The sequence below is a fragment of the Agrilus planipennis genome, unplaced genomic scaffold (assembly GCF_000699045.2).
Source record: "Agrilus planipennis isolate EAB-ADULT unplaced genomic scaffold, Apla_2.0 scaffold432, whole genome shotgun sequence".
NCBI lineage: Eukaryota > Metazoa > Arthropoda > Insecta > Coleoptera > Buprestidae > Agrilus > Agrilus planipennis.
The window spans coordinates 23,867-38,548 of NW_020439196.1; the positions used below are offsets into that span (position 1 = coordinate 23,867).

The 14,682-nt window shown below is 31.3% G+C and overlaps 1 protein-coding gene across 1 annotated transcript; it reads left to right on the forward strand.

Moving 5' to 3' along the window:
* Positions 1 to 681: 681 nt before the first annotated feature.
* Positions 682 to 13,687, forward strand: LOC108743010 (gamma-aminobutyric acid receptor alpha-like; the record flags this gene model as incomplete). Its single annotated transcript, XM_018478402.1, has 5 exons — positions 682 to 831; positions 4,796 to 4,945; positions 12,479 to 12,612; positions 12,749 to 12,895; positions 13,197 to 13,687. Coding segments are annotated over 5 exons (1,046 nt in total), but the record flags the coding sequence as incomplete, so codon positions are not given.
* Positions 13,688 to 14,682: the final 995 nt, after the last annotated feature.

Genomic DNA, 14,682 nt, shown 5'->3' on the forward strand with positions numbered 1-14,682 from the left:
GTTACTTAAAGTAAAACTAACAATAATATAAGATACTGAAACCTACTTATTTTCAGCCACATAATAATCAAAATAAAATTAGATATATACAATATATTATATATAATATATATATTGATAATTAACTGCTAGCACGAGAAGACCTGACATATTATATTGATTCAATGCAGTTTAATTTGAATTGCAAAACTCGTTTTTTAAAACATTTTCAGTCTAAAATTTTACAGGTATTATTTAGAACACAACGAATTCTGGGTTCTCCTATTTCAGATAAATAATTTATTTGCATCAAACTGAAGACGAAATGTCATAAACAGGCAAATAGACGCAGGTCAAACTCAAAATCTAGAAAACTGAAGTTCATTTTTATGTTTTTATCCCAAATTATGTAAAATTGATTATTTCTGTGTGGACTCCTGCAAAAAGTTAGGAATTCAGAAGAACTATTACAACGAATTGTATGCAACTTATTTAAATGTATACGTCTCTTAGAAGTGTTTTCTAATGTATTATTTGTCCATGTACAATTTATACTTACAGTTCTTCTTGAAACAAAGTTGTTATTTGACATACACGACTGAAACAGAAATTAGTATTTTCAACGAAAATTGATAATTACATTAATATAGTAGAACAACATATGATCTAAGAAAATGTAAATTGTTTATTATTTACTTTTAGTTGCTTATACGTCACAAGACGTGGTATACCAATGGAATCAAAATAGGCAAGTTGCAATAGCTGAAGACATGAAACTGTCGCAGTTCGATTTAATTGCAACCCCAGCAAGTTATGACAATAGCACTTTTCTTACTGATAACAAAAAGGCTGGTAAGTTCTTGGTTTATTTGATAGATAATTAATTGCAGTTCTGTATATCCTGACATCATGATCATCATAAGGTCGTCAGTCCTAAGACTGGTTGGACACGCACCTCCACTCTTTCCTAACCTGAGCTAATCTTCGCTTTTCCCTAAAAGTAGAACAACCTACATCCTTAACTATTTGCGAACAGTAATCTAATCTAGGTCTACCTCTACCCCTCCTAACTCCTGTTTCTGTCTCTAATATGTCTCTGACTAGACCTCCTCTGTTTTCCTATTCTTTGTAATACCTCTTCATTTCTAACCAATTATATCCACGTTATCCTCATCATTCGCCTTTAATACCAATTTCGAACGACTCTAATCTTTTTTTCCCCTGCGCCTACTTTCCATGTTTCGCACCCGTACAACGCCGTGCTCCAAACATATATACCTTTAACAATCTTTTTCGAATTTCTAAATTAACCGTTCGCGAGCATAGAAGTGACTTATTTTATTAAAGGCGACACGACAATGTTAAAAAAAGGTGGTTTTATGTATTATTATAAAAACTGAAAGTACATTACGTATGTTAGAGCCAAAGCTATCTAAGTGTATAATGCTTATAATCCTACGTCGTCATTAAAGCTGTTCATCTTCCAGACTTTTAGAACTTTTTACAGTTTAATTTGAAGTATTCCTACACTTTTTTCCTAAAGCATTTATTCTTCCTTTAAAATTGCGGAAGTGAGAAAATCAAACACGAAATTACTTTCTAGATCAATAAGAAAAGTTCGATTTATAATCAGGTAGGTTAATTTATTTTATAATGACTTGCATTCGAAAATCTCAAAATGACGTAGAAATTAAAGTTATGCAATTAGTTGATAATGAAGTAATTATCATCCTTATGATCGTATTTGGGAAATTGAGTTGAGAATGGAAATTCTTGTCGATAGCATCTGGAATAACTTCGATCATAAAAGTTTTCCGAATTGGTCAAACAACTTTTTCGTGGTATTGCCTAAACTTTATTCTCAATAAAGCCAGCATTTTCCCACAAATCCAAATGAAATTAGAAAATCAAAAGTCGATTGTCTTTTAATATTCTTAGTTTACAAATGAATTGAGGATATCTTTGATCTTATTTAGTTGAAGTACTACAAAGTATAATAAGCACATTTATTATTAGAACAAAAATTCTTGAATAATTTCACAACATTAATAAAATTCTATGTAAATTTTGCCTTACTATTAGGGCGTTACCACAAGTGAACTATTATAAGTACTAAATAAAGATCTTAAGATAGTATTTTAAATATTAATTGGGATTTACCGAAACATGGTTTAGGAGGAGACTATTTCGAAAATCAAGTTGACCGTTAGTTAAAATTTTTAGTTCGTAATGACAATATTTCATATAGTTGTCACTTAGAGGTTACTGTTAATTATACCACTAGTCTATTTGCACACTGTGTAACAAATAATTACTTTTTTAACAACAAAACAACTTAAAATATTATCACCGTTCGGCAACTACAAAATATTAGAAATCGAAAAAGCCATTACAGACAAAAAAATGTTTACTATAACGAACAACTTGATTTTGGAAATAACTCGTTCTTAACCGCTGTTTTGTTAAGTCCTATTTACTATTTAAGATAGTGTCTTAAGACATTTATTTAATACTTCTATAAATTTATTCTTGGTGGAAACCTAGTAAGGAGAAATTTAAAATAGTGGTTTATGTAATTACGAAATCAGAAAAAAAGGAATTTTCAAATTTTTGAAAATATACAGGGTATTTCGAACATCTCCCACTTACAGCAGGCTTATAGAAATTGTAGTAGCACATTTAACTGCATCAAAAAGAAAATACACAAACTATTATTTTGAATTTCCAAAATATTTCCTTTTATCAAGGTAAACGGGGTATCAAATCAGAAAATTCACCCTGTATATTGAGCTTTCTTTTCAGTAGTGGAATTATCGAAGAGTTTGTTTTAATAAATTTAATAAGAATACTAGCGGCGCAATAATTTTTTAAGAGAAATTTTATTTTAAAATGACTACATGTATACAACGGTAATATCCAGATCTAATCCAGAATTTTATCGCAAATGTTACATACGTATATGTCTGTAGCAATTTATGCAGCTAATACTAGCATAGAAACGGAAAATATTGAATATGAAAAGTTTATGTACCTATCACGAACAAGATGTTATTGCGGGTTTAAAGATCCTTGTCAATGATAACCGTTCAACATCAGAGTTCTTAAAAAGTTTTAAAACATTTAGGGAAAATCATATTTTCACGGGAAACTTAAATAATAAGAGATCCACCCCTATTTACTACAAATAAACACATTCAACTAGCGGACATGTTTTTTACCCACTACCTTTGTTGACATTATCAAAGTGACATAGTAATCAAGGATATGCCTTATTTAACTTATTTAACGACAGTCTCCTATGTATTTTTTATTTGATTATCGGACACACCTAATTATCAACATATAAATGCAAAATTGATTTCAATAAAAATAATTTTTTCAATAAGTATTTTCTTTGAGTCATGCGGGAAAAGTATTTATTTCAATTACAAACACTGCAGAAATCTTTGACTTATTGATCATTGACTGAGTGGACACGCACCTTCACTCTTTTCCTGTACTAATCTTCGCAATTCCCTAAAACTAGAACATCTCACATACTTAACTATTTGCGAAAATTAATCTAATCTATGCCTACCTTTACTACTTTTAATTCTGTTTCTGCCTCTAATAAGTCTCTGACTAGCCCTTCGTGCCTAAGAAGGTGTCTTACTAACCTATCTTGCCTATTTTTTATTGACATCCATAGAGTCCTCGGTTTTTTCTAATACCTCTTCATTTCTAGCCTTCTCTTTATTTACGGTATTCTCATCATTCGCTTGTAACAGCACATTTCGAACGCTTCTAACCTTTTCTTTTCCGCCGCGCCCACCGTCCATGTTTCGCACCCTTACAACATCGCGATCCAAACATACACCTTTAACAATCTTTTTCTAATTTCTAAATTAACCGTTGACTTCTTTTTATTGAAGGCAACTCGACCCTGCGCTATCGTCTGCTTTATATCCCTATTACTCCTTCCGTCCTGACTTATCTGACTTCCTAAATACTGAAAAACAGCCACTTTTTCTAATGTTTCGTCTCCTATCTTTATATTCGCTCTTTCCCTACTTTTTGCTTGCTTATCGCTTCCATTTTATTTAAAGCTACCTCTATCATCTGCAAAACTAAGCATACTAATATTATGCTCTTATACTTATATCAATCCTTATTAATGAAAAGTAAATGTTCCTGAGAATATAATTTTAATCTCATAAAAATTAGAAAAAAAAGCAAAATTCAAAGTTGAAACCTTCAGTTGGTTCAGACAACAAGATATATTTGAAAATGTGTACCTTTTTATTACTGTGTAAGTTGGTTGAATCGTTATTAGACTGACAATAAAATAAAATTTATGCCAATGCAACCTACTTTAACATTGTTGGACTACGTCCAAAACGGCAGGCCACAAGTGCCCCATTTTTCCATTATTGATAACACTAAATTCAATGATTTCCTTACTTTTCTATAAAAATTTCTTTTTTACATATAGTCCTATTCGTTTTTATTTTTATTTATGAAAGTAGCGTCACATTCGTTTAGTCTGCGAGAATTTGAAAAAAATATTGCTATTGTAAACATATAATTGACTAAGAAAATGTTTGTGAGAAAATATCGCTCCACTGAACCCATCTATCGTAATGCAGTCATTTTTTCGGCTTTGCTTTTAAAACGTAACATAAAAATAAAATTTATACGATAATTTTGGGTAGATACCAATGAAAAATCTCATCTTAAAAAACAAAAAGACTAAAATATAATATTCCTTGCACTTGCATCTTCAGAGGAGACGTTTTCATTCATATAGCGTTATTTTTCTAATCGAAATTTCTTCCAGATTACTCAATGCTCTTAATAAGTTTTCATCTTCGGCGTCACATGGGAAATTTTCTCATTCAAGTTTATGGTCCTTGTGTTTTACTGGTAGTTTTGTCATGGGTTTCTTTCTGGTTAAACCGAGAAGCCACGGCAGACAGGGTTTCTTTAGGTAAGTTCTAATTCATTTCATTTTATAGAATACGTTTCTTAGTGAACCCTAGTATCTACATGGTGAATAACCATAATTTAAAACATTAAATAAGATATTAGGGACGGTTTAATGGGCGTTTTTTCCTTGCAAACGTAATCGGTGCAACTGGGTTAGCTGGTGATAGGGTGCCTTAAATCAGGATTCATATCATTTAACCAGAAATTAACGAAGGTCTAAAAGTTGATAATTTTGGAGTGATCGAGTTCAAATTAAACAACTGAAATTAGAGTGGGCGAGATTAAATTAGGACATACAGCAACTACTGTTAGGTTATTTCGTTATTTCAAGCAAAATATGAAGATTGCATTAAACATGCGTTAATAAAATGTTGTTGTGGAAAGGGTGATAAAAATGACATATTGTTTTCGTTTTTTGATAATACACGGAGAAAATTAAATTTTTGTAACAACGCAAAAATTACAATTTTCGTTTGTCAATGACTCAATTTGCCGCAGAAATAGTAGATTTTATTAGGTAACTTGTAATAACTCAATTTTTTCATATTCTTTTAAAAATTATTTCAAGTTTCTTAATCATTACAATTAAATTTACAATATCAGCTAAAATACCTAGTAAATTTATTTCTGCTGGGATTTTGTTTTTACAAATTCGCGTCCAAATTGTAATTTTCTTATTTTCGCTTACGAAGCAACGGGATAGTGGGATAAATTGTAAATATCGCTTTAATATTTAAGTAAATTTTCCTTTTTCATTTTCTCCGTGTATCACGATTTGGACACATTCATAAGAAAAACATATCGCTCAGTTTTAGAACGCACCTATTGAGCTAAGTTCATTTTTTTTTAACGGGGCACATTTCTGGTGGCGCTGGCTAATGATGCCCGATTTTCCGTTTTTAAAGGACGTTACACTAAGAAAAAAACAATTGTGTGGTTTTATGAAATCACAATGCAAGTGAAACTTTTCGAATTGTAGGAATTTAATTGTAAATTTTCGGAAAATTATTCGATTTAGGATATTAAAATTAAAATCGCGTTCTTATCTTACCTTAATGATTGAAGAATGGGAATTATAATGGGAAATCAATAGTAGACAAGATATCCAACTATGAATTTTAATTTCAATCTGCGTATGAGAATACGGAATACATAATAAATAGAATCATTCAGATGATAGACGCATGTTAAAAACTGAGAACAATATTTATTTAAATCATTGAATCATTTTGAACTTAAGTTATTCTATCAATAATTTCATCTTCGCTTTGCGTTTTACAATCTATAAATGTAATTGTCATGCACTTGCACGAATGAGTGAGAATATAAATGCTACACGGTTGCCTCATGCGAGCCATGGGCGCCGCCATATTGGCCTTGGCTGCTCTGCCGAGCGCTTTTCAGCTGTAATACGACATGNCATCATCATCATCACAAGGTCGTCAATCCTAAGACTGGTTGGACATTCATCTCCACTCTCTCCTATCCTGAGCTAATCTCACAAATTTGCTTAGAATACAATATAAATATTCATTATGTAACATAAATTTTACATTGAATGTATTTATTAATTAATTAACGATATAAGATTCTTCTTTTGTTCCCTTGGTGACGCCTCTTCTGTGATGCTCGACAAATTTTAGTAAGAATTGTTTCTATTCTTCATCTTTGACAGAATCGTTGGATTTTTTGTTAAAGCTTTGCCCCTTTCTGCAATTTCATTGACTACCTTGAGAACGTCGGCCAAGTCTCTGACTGTAATGCTACAATATTCGCTTTTTTTGTAAATACCGAATATCTCGAAGAAAGTTTTTGTTTTATTAGTAACAAAGTCACTAATGGATTTTTCGTCAAATTTCTCCTTTTTCTTTGCTGGTTTTTCTAAATTTAAAAACATTTTATTTTTCTCTGCTTGAGTGATACGTTCGTCTAAAAATGCTAATCCTATGTTAATTTCAAATAAATACCAAAGGCGTTTCTTGGTTACTGCGAGAGCACTTTCTCTTTACATTAATATTAGGATAAGAATCTAAAAACCGTATCATATCCAAATCGTTCTTTGGAGCCCACAGCTTACAACTGATTCGTGTCAAAATCGGACATACACTAAACAAACGAAATGTTCTATTCCTTTCATATCATTCAGTTCCTGTTTTGCAATACCAGGAAAATTCAATAATTGGTGGGTGAATAAAACAATTTTTAGTGCATATATGGATTTTGCCATCCAACTTGCTTGATGGAGAGCCCCTGGAACCTTGAATGGGAAATTATTTAGAGACCAATCTCCAAGGTATAACAGTAAAAGTTGTAGTCTTATTTTAGATAACTTCCATTCTCTAAGATGTTTTGAAGATAAAGGATCATTTTCATACGTTGACCTTTTAAAAAACCTTGCATGAAATCTTCTGCATCTAACATAGTTGTGTACATTATCTTATCAAGCGAATCCCACATTTTTTGAAACTCTCGAAATATTTTAATGTCTGGAGCACTAGAAGGTACAGGATAGCACTCATCAAATACTCCTGTCAAGATTAATTTATGGGTGTGATGATGGCAGGTTAACCACAACAATATGCGTTTAAAATTATTCTCAATCCTAGCACATGCTCCCTGTATTAGACGCTGTAGTGTCAGAGTAAATACCAATTTGTCCACCTCTTTAAGAACAACTTTAGCCATTTCCCCTGTCGTGTCTTTGACAGCAACTGGAACGCCAAGTAAATACTCGAAATTTTGCCAGTTACAAAAACGGTTACTCTATACTCCAAGTTATTGATGGAAGTAACCGATGGCAACAACTTACTGTCTCAGTGTAGCACTAATTCTGGAGGGTTCTCAAATAAAGATTTTTCAATTTCTTTAGCCATTTGAGTTCTGTTTGCTCGGTAAACGGTGGACGGCGATATATAAATATCTAAGACATCATGATCCAGGCTTTTAGCGGTTGCAATAAAAGAATGACTAGCTTGTCGATTGGATTCCCCGATCCCATGTTGCTGTGGGTGTTCGATCAAGAGGTGTTAATTTACTGCGTGGGACTTAGCTGGTGTAGCACTGATACTGGATGCAGTGAATTCGTCATCCCCGTCACTTCCATTGTGTTACTTTCTTCTATCTCTTTATACTGTTTCTCCTTAAAAGCATCCGATTTTTCTTGTTTTTTAATTTGTTCTCCAATTTTTGATGAATACTTTTTGTCTAACCCACTCATTGACGAACTCATATCATTATCTCCCTGCATTATCAGAAATTATTTATCTTGTTGTAATGCACTATTCAATGTCATTACATTTTGGCTCGCAATATCAAATAATTTGTCAAGATCGCTTTTCCATTCTTGCCTTTTTCTACTAGCAGTTTCCGAGTTTCTCCATTTGTCTTTTCCCAAAGATTGGGTTTCCTTATATAAATTTTATATACCGGCTCGAATATTTTCCTCTGTCTTAACAATAATATTAGGTCTCTTCCATATGACTTGCAATTTTGTACTTGTCGATTTAGCAGCTTCAGAAAGCGTTTTTTTTTATTTCTTTGTGGTGATGAATTAAAACCAACAACACTTGTTGTTTAGAAGGATGCCTAGCTCACCAAATGTCTTCATAAGGTAACTTAAATAACCAAATTTCTCTTTTTTTACTCATTTTAAAATCTAAATATGCTTAACTGATTCACTATAACACACTAGTAACACTTACTACCCTCCACTGTAAAAAAATTAACATTAAAAATTTACCCTACACTGATGAAGTACTAGTTGTATGAGAAAATTTTATTGGCATTGCGCAACCTCTAAATATTAACCGATTATGGTGATTTTTGGTATATGAGCACTGTACATGAGTGGTATCAAGTCAAATGAAAATCGAAAATTAAAAAAAGAATTGAACCACTCTAAAGTAGGTATAACAATTTTACATAAGAATGATGTTTACATCACGTATTATAATCAATATTACCAAAATGTTTCGTCAACAAATGTATGACCCAATTTCATCCTCAAGGATCGTTTACTTGGCGCTCGCTGTAATAAAATATAAAATGATAATTGACTGATTTTCATTGGGATAAGCATATTATTGAAATACTTCCAGTCGCAATTTTCAATATCTAGATTTCCTAGCCATATCTGGATTTGTAGATACACTCCTTTTAGGTGTTCAAACGCTGCATCAGATATAGAAGGTAATGATAACAAAAGATTATTGTTTTTGACCGTTCCCTTTATAAAAAAAAAATGAATTTCAATATGTTCAAATCTTTAATTTTTGCTGGAACTCCATTATCATCAGTAGGTCGTATTCATCTCCACTCTCTCCTATCCTGAGCTAATCTTCGCATTTCCCTAAAACTAGAACATCCCACATCCTTAAATATTTGTGAACGTTAATCTAATCTATGTCTACCTCTACTTCTCCAAACCTCTGTTTCTCCTTCTAATATGTCTCTAACTATAAAATTACATCCTGTGCTAATTTTGAAAACAATTTATGAAAATCTTGTGGAATTATTACCAAAAAACGAAAATAATATGTCACTTTTGACAACCTGTATCTTTTTGCTCAACAACATTTTATTAAGACATACTTGGTCAAATCTTCATGTATTGGTCCAAATAATTTGGATTTACTCCAAGAGCCAATAGTTATGACTCACTCTTTATATTCGGTCACTTCGACAGATCTATTATAACATTAAAAATGTGACATTTAGAATATGTACTTAGACAGCGGTACCCATTCGTGTAAATGTAAACGATTTCAACTAGTTTTTAACTAGTGTATTTGCCCCATATTTATTTCTAGATTATACAAAGCGTCACTATGAAAAGTATTAAATCACATTAAGCATTCGCTCTCTTCTTTTCTCGAATAAATGAAGTAGTCATGAAATATGAAATAGAACCCTTAAAACGTTCCTACCCATTGTTATCGAGTTCAATTACACTGTTGACGGATATCAAAAAAAATGCAATATTCAATGGTAAGTGCTTGAACATTCTGAAATCGTGCATTTTAAGCTCACAGGAGCGTTCCTACATATTCATGTTTAAATAGATGCTTTTAAGGAATATGTATGAGGTTTGCGATTGAATTTTCAATAGATATGGTAAACTAAATTTCCATCAGTCGACTTTTGCCAAAAACGAAAAATAAAATTCGTCAAAATTCCAATGAAACTTTCGACTTGAAAAACTTTATCACCTCAATTTGTCGTATCCAGAAGACGATTCGGAAAATGAAGTAAATCAACAACTTTATTGGCTATGGTAAAATACACAATAACTTTGAACATTGTGTGGAACTATAATACAAAGTTAAAAGTTAATACTAATGCATTAATATTCCAAAATGCAAATTGAACTTTAAAGTTTGGCAAAACAATTGGCACTGTAGTTTCAGTTTATGAAAACTTTTTAGTGCTTTAATTCTACTTAAACTCTATCAAAGTGTCGTACCAGTGTCCATAAAATAATTAATGGAGGGGTTAATACCCACTAATTCGAGACAGGCATAGTTTAAGTTTCGTGAACAGTATCATATCCTCCTTCCAAACCGAATAAACCTCAACAACGCTCCTTTCAATTTTGTTCAATTCACACATTACTCACTAGAAACAAACACAATAGATTCAAGTATAGGCATTATATCGCCATCTAGTGGAAATTTGCTACAATTAAGGTTTTTCGTTGAAGCTTGCTTACGTGTTAAACGTTTATTTTGTTCTTGGGCAGAAATTTAAATATCGTAATGACGATCTTAATAAACGTCATCAGCACGCTATAGATTTAAATGAAGTAAATAAACATTCTTATTAATAAATTCAAATACACCGTTTTGTCCTCTTCACATTTCGACAAAACCTTGTTCTTCCACATTTTTTTCCACTTACCTCAAGTAGAGACTTATATTATTTTCTATGTGCACATAATACATGAAAATTCAATTGGTTTATCTGCGTTAATATTTAAATATTAATCCGTTCTGTAATTATGTTCGAACGACTTTGTTGATACGTATTATGACTTTTACGTTTCCTGTATAGATGTGCAAAACGATTTTTTAAAAGAATTTGAATACAAAATACAAATACTTTTTTGATTTTTTATTTCAAATGTGAAATACGAAATAGATTTCCCTTTTGTATTTTAAATGCAAAATACAAAATACGTATTTTCAAAATAAGAAAACCTTGCAGGAATTTGCTCATTTTTTAAATATTGGAGTTTTTCTAGTCTAATATTGGTGTTTGCAGTATATTATCAGCTGCGAAAATTGAATACAATTCATATTTTTTAGTTTAAAGTGATTGAGATATAGTTTTTCTATCTTTATGTTATAGTTTCTTCAATTCAGTAACATATAATTCTTCTATATGCTTCCCTATTTGCCTTTATCACCCGTTTTAATTGGAAAAAAGACACTGATGCCAATATAGTTTGTTTAGCGTAAAAGATCGGAGCCAAAATAGGATTGTAAATAACTTTATTGATGTAAAATCAAGATCAATAATTTTATATCAAAATATTTACAACCCCATTTTGTTTCCAATCTTTTACACATTGTAATAAGAGAAAGAAATGAAATCCATAGTTTCTATAGCTTTGGGTTAATCTAATAAATGAAGTTTTTGGAATTCTTTTCTAAGAATTTTAGATTAAACGCATTTATTAACACACCACAATATCTTGTAGTTTTCAGTTTTACACAACTGGCATATATCAATTCGATATTGTTTTGCTGGCTGTTTTGTCATAATTCATACAATTTCGTAGTTCTTTGCTAAAGGTACGATGAGTGGTGACTTGGCAGGTGCTGATATTAATTTGAAATTTCAAAAAATATTGATCCAATCTTTTAGATTATTCATTTCCAAAGGGTTTAGAATTTTTTGGGCTGTCTTCAGTTAAAGAATTAGAAGGCATTCATGGAATACCCCTTTGTTTTCATTCATCATTTTATAGAATGTTTGATCGGTGATACTAGCAAAACATTTAACAGCAAACATGTATTGTACATTTTACAACTAGAAAATGAGTTTGGAAGACTATTTTAAATAAAATACTGAATGCATTTTTCAAAAAAGTATTAAAATGCAAGATGTAGTAGGTATTTTTTATTTTGTATTTGCATTTTAAATGCAAGTATTTCAAATAAATCACATCTGTGGTTTCCTATTTAGCATGTTATATATGGTTGCATTTAATTTGTCAATTTCCCCGGCCTTAGTTTACATTAACGAGTGGTTTGTAGTCCTTTTAAAATCAGAGTAAATTTACGTCCACTTTGAAAATGTACCTACACCCAACAGTATATAAATCACAGATGCAAATAGAAATCGTTGTAATTCAGTGATTAGCAAAGTTAATTAAAAAGTATATATACGTCTCATTTATCTCAAACAAGACATAACTAATCGCAAGACGACATTAAAAAAAATTGTTTTTGAACTATCCAATATGAAATATAAGTAAAACATAAAAAACAATAATTTTTCTAGTCCAAATTATATTTTTTTGTGCATATTTCAGGAATAACTACTGTGTTAACAATGACCTTCTTAGGACTGGAGGCCCGTACTGATTTACCAAAAGTTCCTTATCCGACTGCGTTGGACTTCTTTGTTTTTCTTTCGTTTACATTTATCTTCGCGACCATTATACAGGTATTTTCACAATTTTACGGAAAATTCACTCTTTGTTTTTATTTTCCAACAAAACTTTTTATAAAATAAAATTCAATGCAAATTGAATCAATATACAGAGAGGAAAGAATCAATAATAATTTAGTTTAATTTTAAGTTTGCAGTAGTACATTATTTCACTAAGTACGGCTCTGGAGAGTGCTACTTTAATTCTGATTTAAGTTCGGAAACAAGTAGCGAAGACGAAAGTGAATGGTCTCCACTTGACATCCGAAGACGCCAATCAGAATCTGCATCGGTAAATGTACGTATTTGATATCAAAGAGTGATTATTATAAGTTTTGTCCTAGTCATAAAAACACATCAGCTTTAGTTTTATGATAAAGCTAAAACTAATGTGCTTTTATGACAGTAAAGCCTTAATTGTTTATCCAAAAAGAAAATGAGAATAAAATTGACTTATAAGAGTAGGTAGGTATATTATAGAATCATAAAAGACTTCATTTATCTAACTACTTATTTAAAACAATTTCTGTAGCAATTTCCATATATGTAAAACATGTAACTTGATATTTTTCGTGAATTTAGTGAAAACTTTTTTACAGGATCGGGGTTCCTTTTCGGAATGTAGAAAAAATAGCAAAACCGGTGGTAGTCGAAAACCTCGATTCTTGGAAAACGCCAACGGCGAGCAATCCAACACAGTCGAAGTGATCACATTGTCGGCTTGTACCATACCCTTGACAACCCCTTCCTCAAGGAAATCGTCACGGTCGTCCTGGAATCACTTACCCTGCATCAGCTGCCCTCAGGACGAAAAGACGAATAACAAGCCGTTATTTCCATCAAATCCCGGTGTAAATAGTAACCCAGCAGGGCAACATACCAATACCGCTCAGTCGCGGAAATCGAGAAGGAAAAAGAAACGTGCACCACGATTTAATTCCGTTTCAAAAATAGACAGGGCGTCCAGGGTCGTTTTTCCATTGCTATTCCTAACTATCAATTTATTCTATTGGTACAGTTATTTGTCAAGGACGAAACGAATTCATAATTTTAACGTGTCTTGAACCAATTGTTAAAGTTTTAATGTAAATAAGAGTCTAAATATACGTATATTATACAAAATATTAAGTACTACTTCATCGTTGCGTTAGATAGAATTTTCTGTTTTTAGTTTGGACAGATACCTCTAGGAATTTTAAAAAGTATTTGATAAGTATCACATATAATACATTTTTTATTTAAATTCTAATTTATGGAATGCGTTTAACTAATTTTTTTCCATTATTTATATACCAGATCAAGAAATGTTTATAACAATTTAATATATGTCTGCTCCTGTATCGTTTTCCAACTAAAATTATTTACGAATATGCTTATTATGATCAGTGATTATTAATAACTAACATGAATTACGTATTGACACTAGAGTATTTACAAAAAAAAGATAACAAATACTCATCATATGTTTACATAAAGAAAGGAGAAACTCAAAATCAATTATAAGAGAATTTATTATGTAAACAGTATTTTCTTAGTTATTTTTTATTTAGTAATCGGCTGATTTTACCAAAACAACATTGGATATGATGTCGCTAATAATGACATGTGTTGAGCGGCTGTAGCTTATTTTACGATGAGGCAGAAGTAAAAACGTCCTCTCTCCCGCACATGCGCACCGAGTTGCCTCCCGCCTTCCTATGATTAGTTGAAAAATTGAGGTTGTTAAGGTGATCGTTGTCGTTGTATAAAAACATTAATAACTGTATTAAATAGGAATCTTTTATTGGAAATAAAGATCATGCATCTAAGGAATATAACCACGTAAATTGATCAAAAAATATCTAGTTGTTTTTGCTTGATACACATATATCCATAATTCAATTATTTATGAAATAAAAAAAAATGTATTAGCAACACAGCAAATATGCAAAAGTACTCAAATTACAAAAATCATCATCATAAGGTGCATGCACCTCCACTCATTCCTATCCTGAGCTAATCTTCGCATTTTCCTAAAACTAGAACAACCCACATCCTTAACTACAAATTACAAACAAAAATATTAAAATATTATAAAACTTTATA